Source organism: Musa acuminata, chromosome BXJ2-6 (genome assembly GCF_036884655.1).
Source record: "Musa acuminata AAA Group cultivar baxijiao chromosome BXJ2-6, Cavendish_Baxijiao_AAA, whole genome shotgun sequence".
Taxonomy (NCBI): domain Eukaryota; kingdom Viridiplantae; phylum Streptophyta; class Magnoliopsida; order Zingiberales; family Musaceae; genus Musa; species Musa acuminata.
The window spans coordinates 44,352,764-44,365,618 of record NC_088343.1 but is presented as its reverse complement, the minus strand read 5'-3'; the positions used below and the strand labels follow the sequence as shown (position 1 = coordinate 44,365,618).

Here is a 12,855-nt window from a genome sequence, read left to right as displayed (position 1 = left end):
TGATATTTAATATGTTAAGTATTCCAATACTACTTCTATTGTACATTATTAGCATATGCATCGCCTAAACCACAATACTACTTCTATTGTGATATGAGGCCTCAAGGCTCGACCACGTTTGTGGGCCTTCTCCATCACTGTGCCACCCAAGTCGGATATGCACGAATCTTGAAGAGGATCGAACAGTGGCTTCTCGGTATTGCACACGTTGTACAGTGGATCCCAACTGTGGGCCGAGGCAATGGATGGGCGGTTAGTATGGTTTCACGCGGTTTCTTGAAGAGTCGCTACTTGGAGGGGCCGTCATTTCTGGGTTTGAGTGCACGAATCTTGAAGAGGATTGAACGGTTCTTTGTTTGTGCTGCACGCGTTTTACGTTGGATCCGAACCGTGGGTCCAGGCGATGGATGGGCCGTTACGATGGTTTCACGCGGTTTCGTGGATTCGGTGCTTCCAACCACGCGTATGATTCGTTGAAGTGGAGATATTAACGCCGTCGCTTATTCTTCTTCCTCCTCGAGCGATTCGCCACTCTTCCCCTTCTTCTTCTTCTTCTTCTTCTTCTTCACAGTGAGAGGCGATGGAAATCCTCCTATTATTCGCCATATTTCTCTTCACCTGCGGCATCATCAACTACTACTGCTTCCTCCCCCGTTCGAAGTTAATACCATGGCTTTGCGCACTTCTTCCCGCTGCTTCCTCACCGCCAAAGCCAGTGGAAAGATGTTACAAGGAGGAGAAGGGAAACGAGGACGACAACATCGAGCTCCAGAGCATATTCTCGACCTTCGACAAGGATGGCGATGGCTTCATCACCGTAAAGGAGCTGGAGGAGTCGCTCAGGAGGTTGGGCCTCGCGGTCACGGGCAATGAGGCGATGCGTATGTTGGAAAGAGTCGATACCAATGGAGATTGCCTCATAGACCTCGGGGAGTTCCGCGAGCTGTACGCTGCGCTTGGGAGAGGTCAAGGACCAAGCGGTGGAGATGGTGGCGGAGAGGAGGAAGAAGAGACGGCTTTGAAAGAGGCCTTCGACGTCTTCGATGGTAACAGAGATGGGGTGATAGCAGCGGAGGAGTTGGCCACGGTGCTGACCTCGCTAGGGCTGAAGCAAGGGGCGAGGCTGGAGGACTGCAGAGACATGATAAGGAGGGTGGACAGGGATGGGGATGGCAAGGTGAGCTTCGATGAATTCAAGAAGATGATGAAGACGAAAGGTGGGAAGCTCCTTTGATCCTTTGTGTCGATCAGCTCCCTTGTGCTGCTATATGAACTTAGAGGGTGTAAATCCATAGAAGCTAACCCATGTCCAGTTCTTTCCTCTTCTTCTTCTTCTTCTTCTTCTTTCTTTCCTTCTCTTTTTCCTTGTGCTGACCATTGCTCTCAAGTTATAAACAACCTGTTTTAATCATTTCAAGGAGAAGAAATATGTCGCTGCGGCTGCTGTGGCTTCTTCTTCTTCAGAAACTATGATGAGCTTTTGCTTTTTCTGTTATTTTCATGTTAGGAATCATGGTGCAGATGTGATATGACTCACATTTGATGTTCTTGGACACTCATGACTAGTGTAATTGTTGAGATTTTGTGGTTGAGGAGCTTAAAAGTCCAATTTTGATCAGCAAGTTCTTGTGAGAGCCCCTGCCACCTGCTTCTTCCAATACTTTTCAACATGGACATTAGAAAGCTGAAGTCCATCTAATTCAGAGAAAAGGCTGCTTAAGCTGTCTCTAATTCATCTACCCACTCTCTCCCATCTTTCATGTCATGAGCTAGCAAGACTCGGAGACTGCTCAAAACAGGGCAAGAGAAGGTTCTTTCCATCCTAAAATATCTAGCACACGCGGGCCAGGGGAATCAACACAATTATTGTCTCTCTCTCTCTCTCTCTCTCTCTCTCTCTCTCTCAGTCTCTCTCTCTCTCGTTGTCACGGTTGAATGTGGACAATACTCGATGCTGTTGCGGCAACCAACTCATCAAAATTAAGTGAACATGTAGATGATTTTATTTGAAGGCGTCAAATAGAAAGTGCAGTCAACTTAGAGGAGGTAATTTGATGTGTAATATATGTTATGTTGATGTCAGAAGACCACTGCTTAGTCTCCCAAACAACTGCAACTCCTCCTCATGCCCTTCCTTGCATACCATGTCCATATTCTTTCCTTGACCTTGTCCAAGATGGGGTCGTCGGAAAAGAATACCATGTCCATATTCTTTCCTTGCATACCATTCCTTTTCTTTTACTTTAGCAAAGGATTTGGTGCTCTGCAGAATGTGATGCTTTTTCCTTTGAAGAATCATTAGCCATGGAACGGGCACAGATTGAAGAATCCCTGTACTTCTAGAAGAAATTTAAACTAAGTCTCTCATTCTTCGTTGAACCGAACCTGAAACTATTGTTGTGTTTCTGAAGAAGCCATTCAAACTCAGTCAAATTCCTCACGAATGCTTAAAAGTTTTCATTCACATGTTGGCTAGTGGCTCAAAATGCCCTGTTGCATGATAGTACTTTCATATGAAGGACCAAAGCTATGCAGGGGGGATGAGGGGAGAGAAAATGCTGCATATTGCCCAATTATATCTTTCCAAAGAACATGCTTCTTACACAGCTTGCTCAGCACAAAAAGAAGAGCAAGTGCCATGCCACTGGCATCATATTGACTCAGATCATCATGTCCTTGTATTCGAGCAACAGTCTAAGTTCAGAATTTAAAAGCAACATAAAACACTGACAACCAAAACATTAACTTCAATGCATTACTCCATTTACAATCAGGAAACTCTCAAACCAGAAGGCAGATACGTCACTCAAACCGAAGAAGACGAAGATCCATCTGGACATGTAACTCGTTCACGCATGTATTACGAGATGATATGCTTTGCATCTATGAGCCCATTTCATTTGCATTTGCTTCGGAATTCTTCTCTTCGGATATGAAATCGGAGCTACCATTAGGACCTGACAGTACTTGAGAAATCCCAGCTGGCTCAGGCCTGAACATTTCATCGTTCTCCAAATCAGATAGGTTCTCTTTGGACTCCCCTTTAAGCAAGTCCACTACCTCCAGCATTGTTGGTCTCTTTTCGGGCATGCTCTGCGCACATATGAGAGCAACGAGCACCATTCTCTTCAGTTCTGCCTCTGCATAGTTCCCTTTGAGCTTCAGATCTGCAATTTCCTTGAACTTTCTCTCCCTAGCCAAAGGTAGAGCCCACTCGGTAATTGGTAGCTTCACTGTTGGGCTCGGCTTCTCTATAGACTTCTTTCCACTAGCAAGCTCAAGAAGGACTACTCCAAAGCTATATACATCACAACTCTCTGAGGCCTTTCCATACATGGCATACTCGGGTGCAAGGTAGCCAAGGGTGCCTTTCACCTTTGTTGTAACATGAGTTGCATCATCAGGGATGAGCTTGGCAAAGCCAAAATCAGCAACTCGTGCCTGGAAATTGGTATCTAGCAAAATGTTGCTTGCTTTTATGTCCCTATGGATTATACGAGGTGTTGCATGGTGGTGAAGGTAGCTGTCAAACAAGAAAAAGGATCAAGGTATGTAACAGGAAACATGTAAAATAATACTGAAGGTGGTGTTCATGAGTATGTAGACCTACGCGATCCCCTCAGCTGACCCTATGGCAATGGACATTCTCCTGTCCCAGTCAAGAAGGCACTCAGCTGAATTATGTCCATGCAGATGTGAGATTAGACTGAGATTTGGCAGATAGTCACAAACTATAAGACGCTCTTGTCCTTCAGCACAGTATCCTCGCAAACTTAAGAGGTTCTTATGCCTCACTTTGCCCAAAATCTCAACCTCAACAGCAAATTGCAGTTCAGCCTTGTTGCTCCAGACTTTTAATCTTTTGACTGCAATCTGGGGGAAAAAAAAAGCAAAACCTAAAATTTGGTATTTTATATAAAATATATAAACAAAAATAAAAGAAAATCAAACTTCAGACATTGTTATGCAGCCAATGGACTACCGCGAAGAGATTTTACAGAAGAACCAACTCGAGAAACATGGTGAACAATATTTGGTCAAAGCTGACAACTTGTTTCAAAATATGCACACGTCGTCTCAAAGTAAATCTAGTCTATCTACATGTAACCGACAATTTAATTCACTCATTCAACCAACGTATAACTTCTTCACCACCGGTCGGTGAAGGCATGACCAAAATCTCCTAAGAAGTGAAAAGAGTTAATCACTTGTCATTATGCTATGATTGTGGAGTCATGCTTCAGTAGTTCTTCCTTGGGGCAAATGTGTCTCTTCAGTTACTATGGGTTGAAGACCCTCATGTTGGTTGGTAATAGATGATTCTAGAGTGCTTAATGTTATGGACCTTGAAAATATAAATCATTAGAAGGTTAGAATTTATAATAGGTGCCAAATATGGATATGCCATGAAATAGGTAGTCAATCTCGAGAAAGAGATTCAAGTACAGCACACTTCCAGTAACAAGAAAATTTATTGAAGTATCACAAACATATAAGATTTTTTCATTCTTTAGCAAATTTGGTTTCTATTAGCTTACTACAATGTATCATATTATAAATTATAATAATCAAGTAGCATATCTATCCTATGAAAATTTAATTTTACAGAAAAAAGTTCAAAGCTTGTGTGACAAGAAATAAGAGCCTTAAAGTATCATTTAGACTGACTGTTCAAATTTTCATGCTCCATGTACTGCCAACGAAAAAGCCAGGATGCTTTTAGATTTTTTTTTTGGGTTTTGGAACAAGGAGGGGAGGCTCACAGAGAAGACAAAGACATGAGCAACTGATTAGAAAAGAAAAAAAAAATTATATATATATATATATATATATATATATATATATATATATATATATATATATATATAACCTCAAAAGATTGCCAACTTCATGACATCAAAAGATCCAGTTGGACTCCAATTCACATGCAACTGGTTGTAAGATCTCAATCTACTGTGGCCATCTTTAGTTCCAGAAAAGTAATCTTTGATTGAATCTACAGTCTACAATATAATGAGATTACAGTAGAGAGCTTGTGATCCCATCAGATTGAAAAGAAATACTTCACCACAAATGCATGAATGTCATCTCCTATACCATGGGATATTGCAATGCTTTAATTAATCTATCTACAGTTATGGGTGATTTTAAATTTCATCTGTAATATAAATTATGTATCCTCTTCTTTCTTTTCCCTTATGTTGGTGGGGCGACGATAAGCAACTTGAGCATATATTATTCCAGATTCTCTTTGTTGCTCTTATGAAAGGAAGGATTCGGTTGGACCATAGATCTCCAAGAGGGAAAGAAAAAGGGACATGATGGTTTCTTCAGCAATTGTAAGTAATAAGCTGCTTGAGGAATGATGAAGAAGAACAAACGAGTGTGTATTTTATGGGTCACACCTCAATTATCAAGCATTTCTCAATTAGTTCATTCCTATCACTAGAGATCAACTCCACTATATCTTGAGAACTACGAACCAACAGCCACTTAGGACCCACATTGCTTCAGAATAGACTATCTACTAGAAAGATTAACAACCATATCAAAGATTGTGATCCAAATAGAAGTCATAATCCTGGAATTTCTCAACAACGAGAAGTCACTTTATTCCGAGCGCAATTCTTCTAACGATTCAAACTCACACAAAATCAAAATCCTGAATCGATCATCTTATCAACTCCAACAACAGCATGCAGCGGTAATCTAATATTGAAGGCTGATAAATTTAAACGAACAAATAAAGGAAGTCAATGAAGAAACAGAGATGGCATGATCTCGTATCACCTGAGATCCGTCCCAGAGCTGGCCCCAATACACACTGCCGAATCCCCCTTCTCCGATCTTGTTATCGTAATTGAAGTTGTTGGTGGCAGACTGCAACTCCTTTAAAGAGAACACCCTCCAAGTTGAGGAATTCTTCTTCCACTTATCCCTCCTACATGCCAAAGCCGCAGTCTTTTCGTCATCAAACCATCCAAAAAAGCACCAAAGACGATATACCTTCACCCGAATCCAATCCAAAGTTACGCCTAATCTGTAACATGTCAAAAGACAACGCACCTATCAGATGTCTTCCCACAGCAGAAGAAGGAACAGAGAGCCATCTGAAAAATCTCCCAGTGCTCCGATGAAACCAAACCAATTTCACCAACTTTCCCGCTTCTCTCCTCTCTCCGCGCTCTGCTTTTCTGGGCTACAGCGAAGAGTGGGAGATCAACAGAACCACGTTCTCTGCCAGCAATGCGGCAGAAGCCATGCCAAGTGAGTAGCCTTGGAACGACCGAAAACGGAGATCGAATACAAGGTGAAAAATACGATCTTGAGAGCGAGGGAGAGACCGTAAGGGTAGGAGGGTTTGGGAAGGCGAAAGCGAGAGAGACAACGCAAAGGAGCGCAGGGACGGAGGAAAAGACATGGCACAAATGAAAGAAAGAGCAGAATTAACAGCACACCGAACACAGCTTTCGGTGGTTGACGCTTTATTGGTATCATTATTTTTTAGAAATGCATCAGGCACCGACGAATCACACCCATAAATATACCCTTACGATTCCGACCATCGATCTCGCAGGATGGATCCTCTCCCCTTAGTTATTTTCGGATTAAGGTATGTTGTTGGGTTTGTTTTCTGAGGTGCTGAAGCACTGCTATTTAATTTTGTGGCTTCTCGGTTTCGAATGACAGTTTTTATCTTCGCAAGCAAGCCGAAGGAGAACCGTATAAGAAATGTCTTTTTTTACTTTTTCGGCTACCCGATAACCTTACCTTTCTTTTATTGGGAACAGAATCGGTCCCATGGGCCCGTCCTTGAGATCTGGTCCGCGGGTAACTGAAAGTCGTAAAAGAAAAAGATAGGTCGTCACATCCTACGGGGTTGTACTGTTGGATATTTTACTCAATATAGTGATGATTTACGCATTCGAAATGTGGAAATAACATATTTGTCTTTGTAAATTTGATATCACAAATATAGATATATTAATATACATATCTCTCCAAGTAGAATATCCTTCACATATATCTATCTTGTTAACATCTTTCTAATAAACTTTATAAAAACTATAATTAATGTCAAATAATAGTTTTAAAAATATTTAACCATTTAAAATATTTCTAATATTTTCACGATCATATTATTTTTTAAATAATATTGTAGCTCCAACTAATAGTTATATGATAATTAGTTAATGTAGGTTAACCATACTAACATATAATAAATCATTATTTATCATCATCGACATGAGTACGTAAGTACTTATAAGGTTTTAGTGCTGAATTTGTGAACTCATATTCTAATATTAATTGGTAAGTCATTATTTATTTTTATAGGAGAGTCGAAGTCTTATGAACTCTCTTTCTAGCCTTTCTAGCCTCAGTTAATCGGTCATCATTTGTCATTTTCAATATAAGAGTTTTCAAGAAATTATTTATATTTGAATGAATATATACGAAGTTTTTAGATTTTATAAAATATGTGAGTTAAACAGAATAAGCTATATGGCTATATATCCGTATCATTAATTTTCCTCTAAATATAATCAACATGAGAAATACTAAGCATGATTCTCAACTACTAGTTTAAATTGAAAAAAAAATCAATATTTAAATATTTAAACACATGAAATATCCCTAAAAGTCCTACCATTACAAGAGACTCATAAAATACATAAATATTGGCGATAAGAACATACATGTAGGTTTATGTGTATTTATATGGATATACAGTATAGTTAAATCGAGGGATAAACATAAAAATAATTTACTATATTTAATTATATATATCCGGTTACATGTTTCCTGCAATACAAGTTCTTGGATTCTTTAACATCTATATCAAAACTCTTCAAACATTTTAGACTCCCCGACAAAGCAATATTCGGAAAATACAACTTTTGTGTTAGATTTCTTGCTCAGCTCATGAGGGGGAAGAAGCTAAGGGTGGGTGGGCCACACATACTGTCTTCTTATGAATCCATTCTTGGTCACAAGTAGTCCTCGATGTGTAGGCATAAGAACTTTTTTATCTAATGCGACATCCAAACTAGTCATCATCCAAAATAAAAATAATGAATAATACGTGTCCATTAATCATTTAAATGATATAATATTGCTACAACTTTCTTTTAGTTTAGGTTTGTGAGCCCACACATATATGGATAGCAAATTAGATTTAGTAGTTGGGAAGGATTAGAGCTTTACGTTCAACAAAAGAAGAGAGAGAAGAATATTCTTCTTCGCCTCTAATCTTCATCTTTCCTGTTCTTATTTTGTGGGTCATCAGTTTCTACGTTCAGCAAGTCACAGCAGAAGGTGATAACATTTCATGCACGCTTCACGCATCTTACAGAATACTAATAGAAATCAGACGAATCAGTTCGTGGGGCGAACGATGACACCTTTAACGATGAGGCCTCGCTTCCACTGTCCACTTTCGCACTCGAGCAAGGAGATCTCCATTTCTCCTGCTGCTTCGGGGCGTGTCTTGAGCTTGCACACTGTAAGAGCAATCCACCGTCCTCTAGGTTTCTCTAGCAGGCTCTCCTTGTGCTCTTCAACTCTTCCGTCGGGGAACTTCACCCTCAGATTCACCGGTGTTCCCCAGCCAGAAGCAGTTTCCTTGCTTATCATCACTTCGAAGAAGATATCGTACGTGACCGCAGGTGTAAGATGAGACATCTCAAGCTTTCCATGGATTTCCAGCCAACACACCTGTTTCAGTGATGCCACTTCGATCTCCACTTCCCTGACGAACAACACGAACAACTGTTCATTCTCGGCGTCTTGCTTGGAAGAAAATTACAGTGAGGGAGGAAAAGATTACCCTGCTTCTTTCATCGGAAGCCACTGCCAGTATCTTGGGTCATCACCCCAAGTGATCGATAGGTCTCTAGCAACCAAAGCGAAGCAGTTTGCCCCAGTTTTCTCATCCACCCAATACTTCTGCATCACATGCAAAATGCATCAGCTGAATGTTTTTCTTCCTCTCCAAACTTGACAGGAATAAAACAAACAATAAACGAAGAAATTGATTTCTCCTCAGAATTAGATGCATGTTAATCACAACGAGGAGGACAGATGCTATGGCTAACCTTCCTGTTGTTGCTTAAGAAGCTGCCCGAGGAGATGTGGTCCTCGAGACTCTCATCCACGGAGGGGTTTGCTGCCGTCCCACTGATGGCCTGCAACTTGTGTGGAACTTTGTTTTTGGCATCCTCCTTAGCTTCTCTCCTTCGTGATGACACAGCACCCATTGCCTACTAACACTTCTTCCTACCGATGCAGCCTTCACCAACAGGTGTTTATATAGAAAAACTAGTGACAAGAAATCGTAATTCCCAGGCAACGAATCATTCATATTACGAAAACGATTAGCATACTTCTACGGGAAGTTTAATATGGAGGAATCTCTAAAGCCAATTGTCCTCATAATTAAGCATCTTTTTTGCTGCCGCACTGTGTATCTACTTTTTAACATCTAGAAAGAAAAAGGAACTATTCATCAGTTTAAGTCTATGACTGATTGATTGCCCACTTCGTGAGGAAATCATTCTGCACTCTAATATTCCCAGGAAAGTAGGATGAAGAAGTCATGTATTAGTCGATCTCCACTGTACCGCAATTGTAACAGTGTGTTTGACTTCTAACAGACATTTCTAATCAGCACATATTCTCTTCGGCTTTTACCATTTCTGTCGCGTCCCTGATTTATAAAAAAAATAATAAATCATCATTTTTATTATTCTTATTTATACTCTTTTTTTTTTCATTCTAAATTCAAATTCATGTCTTTATATTAATAAATATTTTATTAATTAAAAAATTGGTAGAGTCATAAGTGACAAACAAATTTCTTTCATCGAAACTTCAGATATTATAAAGTAATAGGTTACTTAAAAAATTATAAGATAAAAACATATCAGCAATCACACATAATTCTTTAAGAAATCATAAAAATAACATTCACTATTCATAATATATAAATATAGATTGTTTAATATGAAATAATAATATATCGATCTATTATAAAACTCATGCATTAAAAAAATAATAATAATTCTTATATAATAAAAATAATAATGCATTTGTTACATGCAACACATACATAATAATCATATAACAAAAACGCATATCATATCAATTTGTACTCTTCCAATGATGAATGAAGAGACATACTCTACGAGATGGATTCATTTTGGTAATATACGGAGAGAACCTATATCATACTTCTGATAATGGATGGAGTGATATCCCTCACCAGCTCAAGTGAGGACACATTTTTTTCAATAATTGATAGAGGAACTATCTAACCGTTACGTAGATAGGGAATCGCCCTATCTACACTCAATAGGGATATATAAACAATCATGATCATTCATTTATTTATCCATTCATTCACATATGCATCTAAGAAATAGTGTGATGAAGGACCATGATTGATGTATGATTTGCTAGACTAAGTTAATTGTGTTGAATCTCAGATTTTGATGATGAAATCAATTGATGAGTTTGTGATCTAATATGTGTTTTGAGTGACGTAGGACTAGCTTCAATCAGATCAGGAGAAACAAATTGATTGAAGTAAGAAGAATCATATGTTGGGCCGGATTTGAACATGTTAGAAGATTGGTTGACATGCCGACAAAAGGACTTTGTGCCATGAGTTTGGGCATTGGGCTAGAAGAATCAGACTTTATACTAAGGAGATCGAATATTGCAAGAAGTCAACATGCCGATTAAGCAATGCATTGAAAGAGAGGACGATGCGTCGGAAGAAGGAATGACATGTCGGACAACATATGATTTATGCTTTGTAATAATTTGTCTAAATCGAATTAGTTTAGAGTTCTAATTGAGTTAGTTTGAATGTAATTAGGTTAACTCAATTATGGGCCCATTTGGCTTAAGATGGGGTTGTTTTGGGCTAAGAGAAAGACTCATTCAGTGACCCAAAAGTTGGGTCAAGCGGTGGAACCACCAGCAACTCAATCTATAAGACATAGTCTCTAAGACTATGTCAGGCGGTGGTATCGCCCAACACAGGCGATGGTACCGCCAATACCCCGAAATCTCGAGGATTTAAAATTTGGCTCTAATTTTTGAAGTCATTTGGGATCTATAAATATCTCAATCTTTGCTACTTAAGAGAGCAAGAAAGTAGAATAAAACTTTGTGATTCTAAAGTTGTAAACCATTGTAAAGAGTAGAGTCTCTCTTTTTAAGTTTAGAGACTAATCTAAGAAGAGTGTGAGGGAAACTTTATAAAAAGAGAGTGTAAAGGTTCTCTCATGAGCATGCCAAAAGGAGAAAATAGTTAGTTGGTCTTCACCCATTGAAGGAAGACCATTAGTGAATGCTGGTGGCCTCAATGGAGGAGAAATCGGGAATAGATGCATATCACGACTACCGAACTACTATAAAATTGGTGTGCCTTCTCTTCTTTGCTATTTGCTTACTTTGCAACTACTTTTACTTCTTCATCACTCTCCTACGAACATCTTTAAGCTTAAACATCTTTCCGATAGGGTTTTATCGTATGAATTTTCACGATCGATGTAGTTCTCCAAAAGCACTAATTAACCCCTCCTTTTAGTGTTAACTTATCCTAACACATTGGTGGCTCCACACTGTAATGAGCTCGTAGCTCATTTAATATGTTGTATTTCCAATATGAACCAGTAGCATAGTTACATATATTATATTGTAAGTTTATCAAAATCATAGAAACATGAGACATCAATCTTTCAATAATCTTCAATCAATCAATTGACTTGAACTAGAGTTAATCAATTAGGACTTAATAGAGCCAACATCAAATCCTTATAAGAACCGATCTAGAATCGCCCTAGACTAGTCTAATTTGTCAAGTTGATTAGGAATCATCGTAAACCAACTTTATTTAATCAAACCTATCTAATTCAATCAATTAATGAGCTTAAACTAATAAAAAGAGAGAAAATTAGACTATGTTGTATAGTGTTAATTCAAACTGAACAGACCCTCTTGAGTCTTGAATGGGTAATATAGGCAGCATGTGCTTGTCCCAAGTAATATATTAGATTAAGGCATAATGTGCTAAATAGAGAAGCGGCGATGTGTTTAGCGCTAATCACACAATTGGGTGGGCCTAACTTTATGGACTAGGCTGAGCTTCACTCACAAGTTGGGTCACGCTTGGCTCGTAGGTTGGGTTATACCTAGACATATGAATTGAGATCGTGTCTGATCACATTAATTACGTCGTACTTAACCACGTAAGTCGGACCATGCTTCATCACATGGGTTGGGTCATACATTGTCACAGGATTGAGTTTTACACAACCACGTGAGTTGGATCGTACTAATCGATTCGGTTTGACAAATCAACCTAACTCAGGTTAGACCTTAGTTACACTATTCTTATCAAATTAGATTTTAATATTTTAAATTATCAAAGAGTAACTTAAATCCATGAATTAAAAATTTTAAATTCATGATCTTAAATTTAAAACTAATTAAATTATAAAAATTCATACATAATTTTTTAAACATAAACATATCTAATTAAATAAATTAAAATTATTATGTTAATCCAAAAAATAAGAATTTTAATAATTAAATCAATCTTGAAATTTACTTAAATTTAAAAGACTATCATAACTCAAATAATCATTCTAACATCACAATTCAATTATCATTATTTATATATCATAATTTTAAAATTAAAATATTGTTATACATCATAAAATTATAACAATCCTAATATCAAATATTTTAAAATATGATTCAAAGCTGAGTAAAAAAGAGTAGAGGAGTATACCTCTCCTCGATTATCTTTTCCTCGGGATCATCTATTAAAGAAATCATTTCGTT

The 12,855-nt window shown here is 38.2% G+C and overlaps 3 protein-coding genes across 3 annotated transcripts; 1 reads left to right on the top strand and 2 right to left on the bottom strand.

The window, feature by feature from the left end:
* The first annotated feature begins 500 nt into the window (after positions 1-500).
* On the top strand, positions 501-1,495 carry LOC135615906 (calmodulin-like protein 7). The gene has a single exon (XM_065114989.1). It carries the CDS (start codon positions 581-583, stop codon positions 1,232-1,234), a length of 654 nt encoding a protein of 217 aa, XP_064971061.1. The 5' UTR covers positions 501-580; the 3' UTR covers positions 1,235-1,495.
* A 1,046-nt stretch (positions 1,496-2,541) lies between these two features.
* Positions 2,542-6,447, bottom strand: LOC103990075 (PTI1-like tyrosine-protein kinase At3g15890). The gene is made up of 4 exons (XM_009409101.3): positions 6,067-6,447; positions 5,791-5,941; positions 3,611-3,873; positions 2,542-3,523 (listed from the first exon to the last, which is right to left on the bottom strand). The coding sequence occupies exons 1-4, from the start codon at positions 6,108-6,110 to the stop codon at positions 2,884-2,886; spliced, it is 1,098 nt and encodes a 365-aa protein (XP_009407376.2). The 5' UTR covers positions 6,111-6,447; the 3' UTR covers positions 2,542-2,883.
* Positions 6,448-8,206: 1,759 nt separating this feature from the next.
* LOC135613735 (lectin-like) lies at positions 8,207-9,277 on the bottom strand. Its single transcript, XM_065110773.1, has 3 exons — positions 9,096-9,277; positions 8,828-8,946; positions 8,207-8,749 (listed from the first exon to the last, which is right to left on the bottom strand). The coding sequence occupies exons 1-3, from the start codon at positions 9,255-9,257 to the stop codon at positions 8,377-8,379; spliced, it is 654 nt and encodes a 217-aa protein (XP_064966845.1). The 5' UTR covers positions 9,258-9,277; the 3' UTR covers positions 8,207-8,376.
* Positions 9,278-12,855: the final 3,578 nt, after the last annotated feature.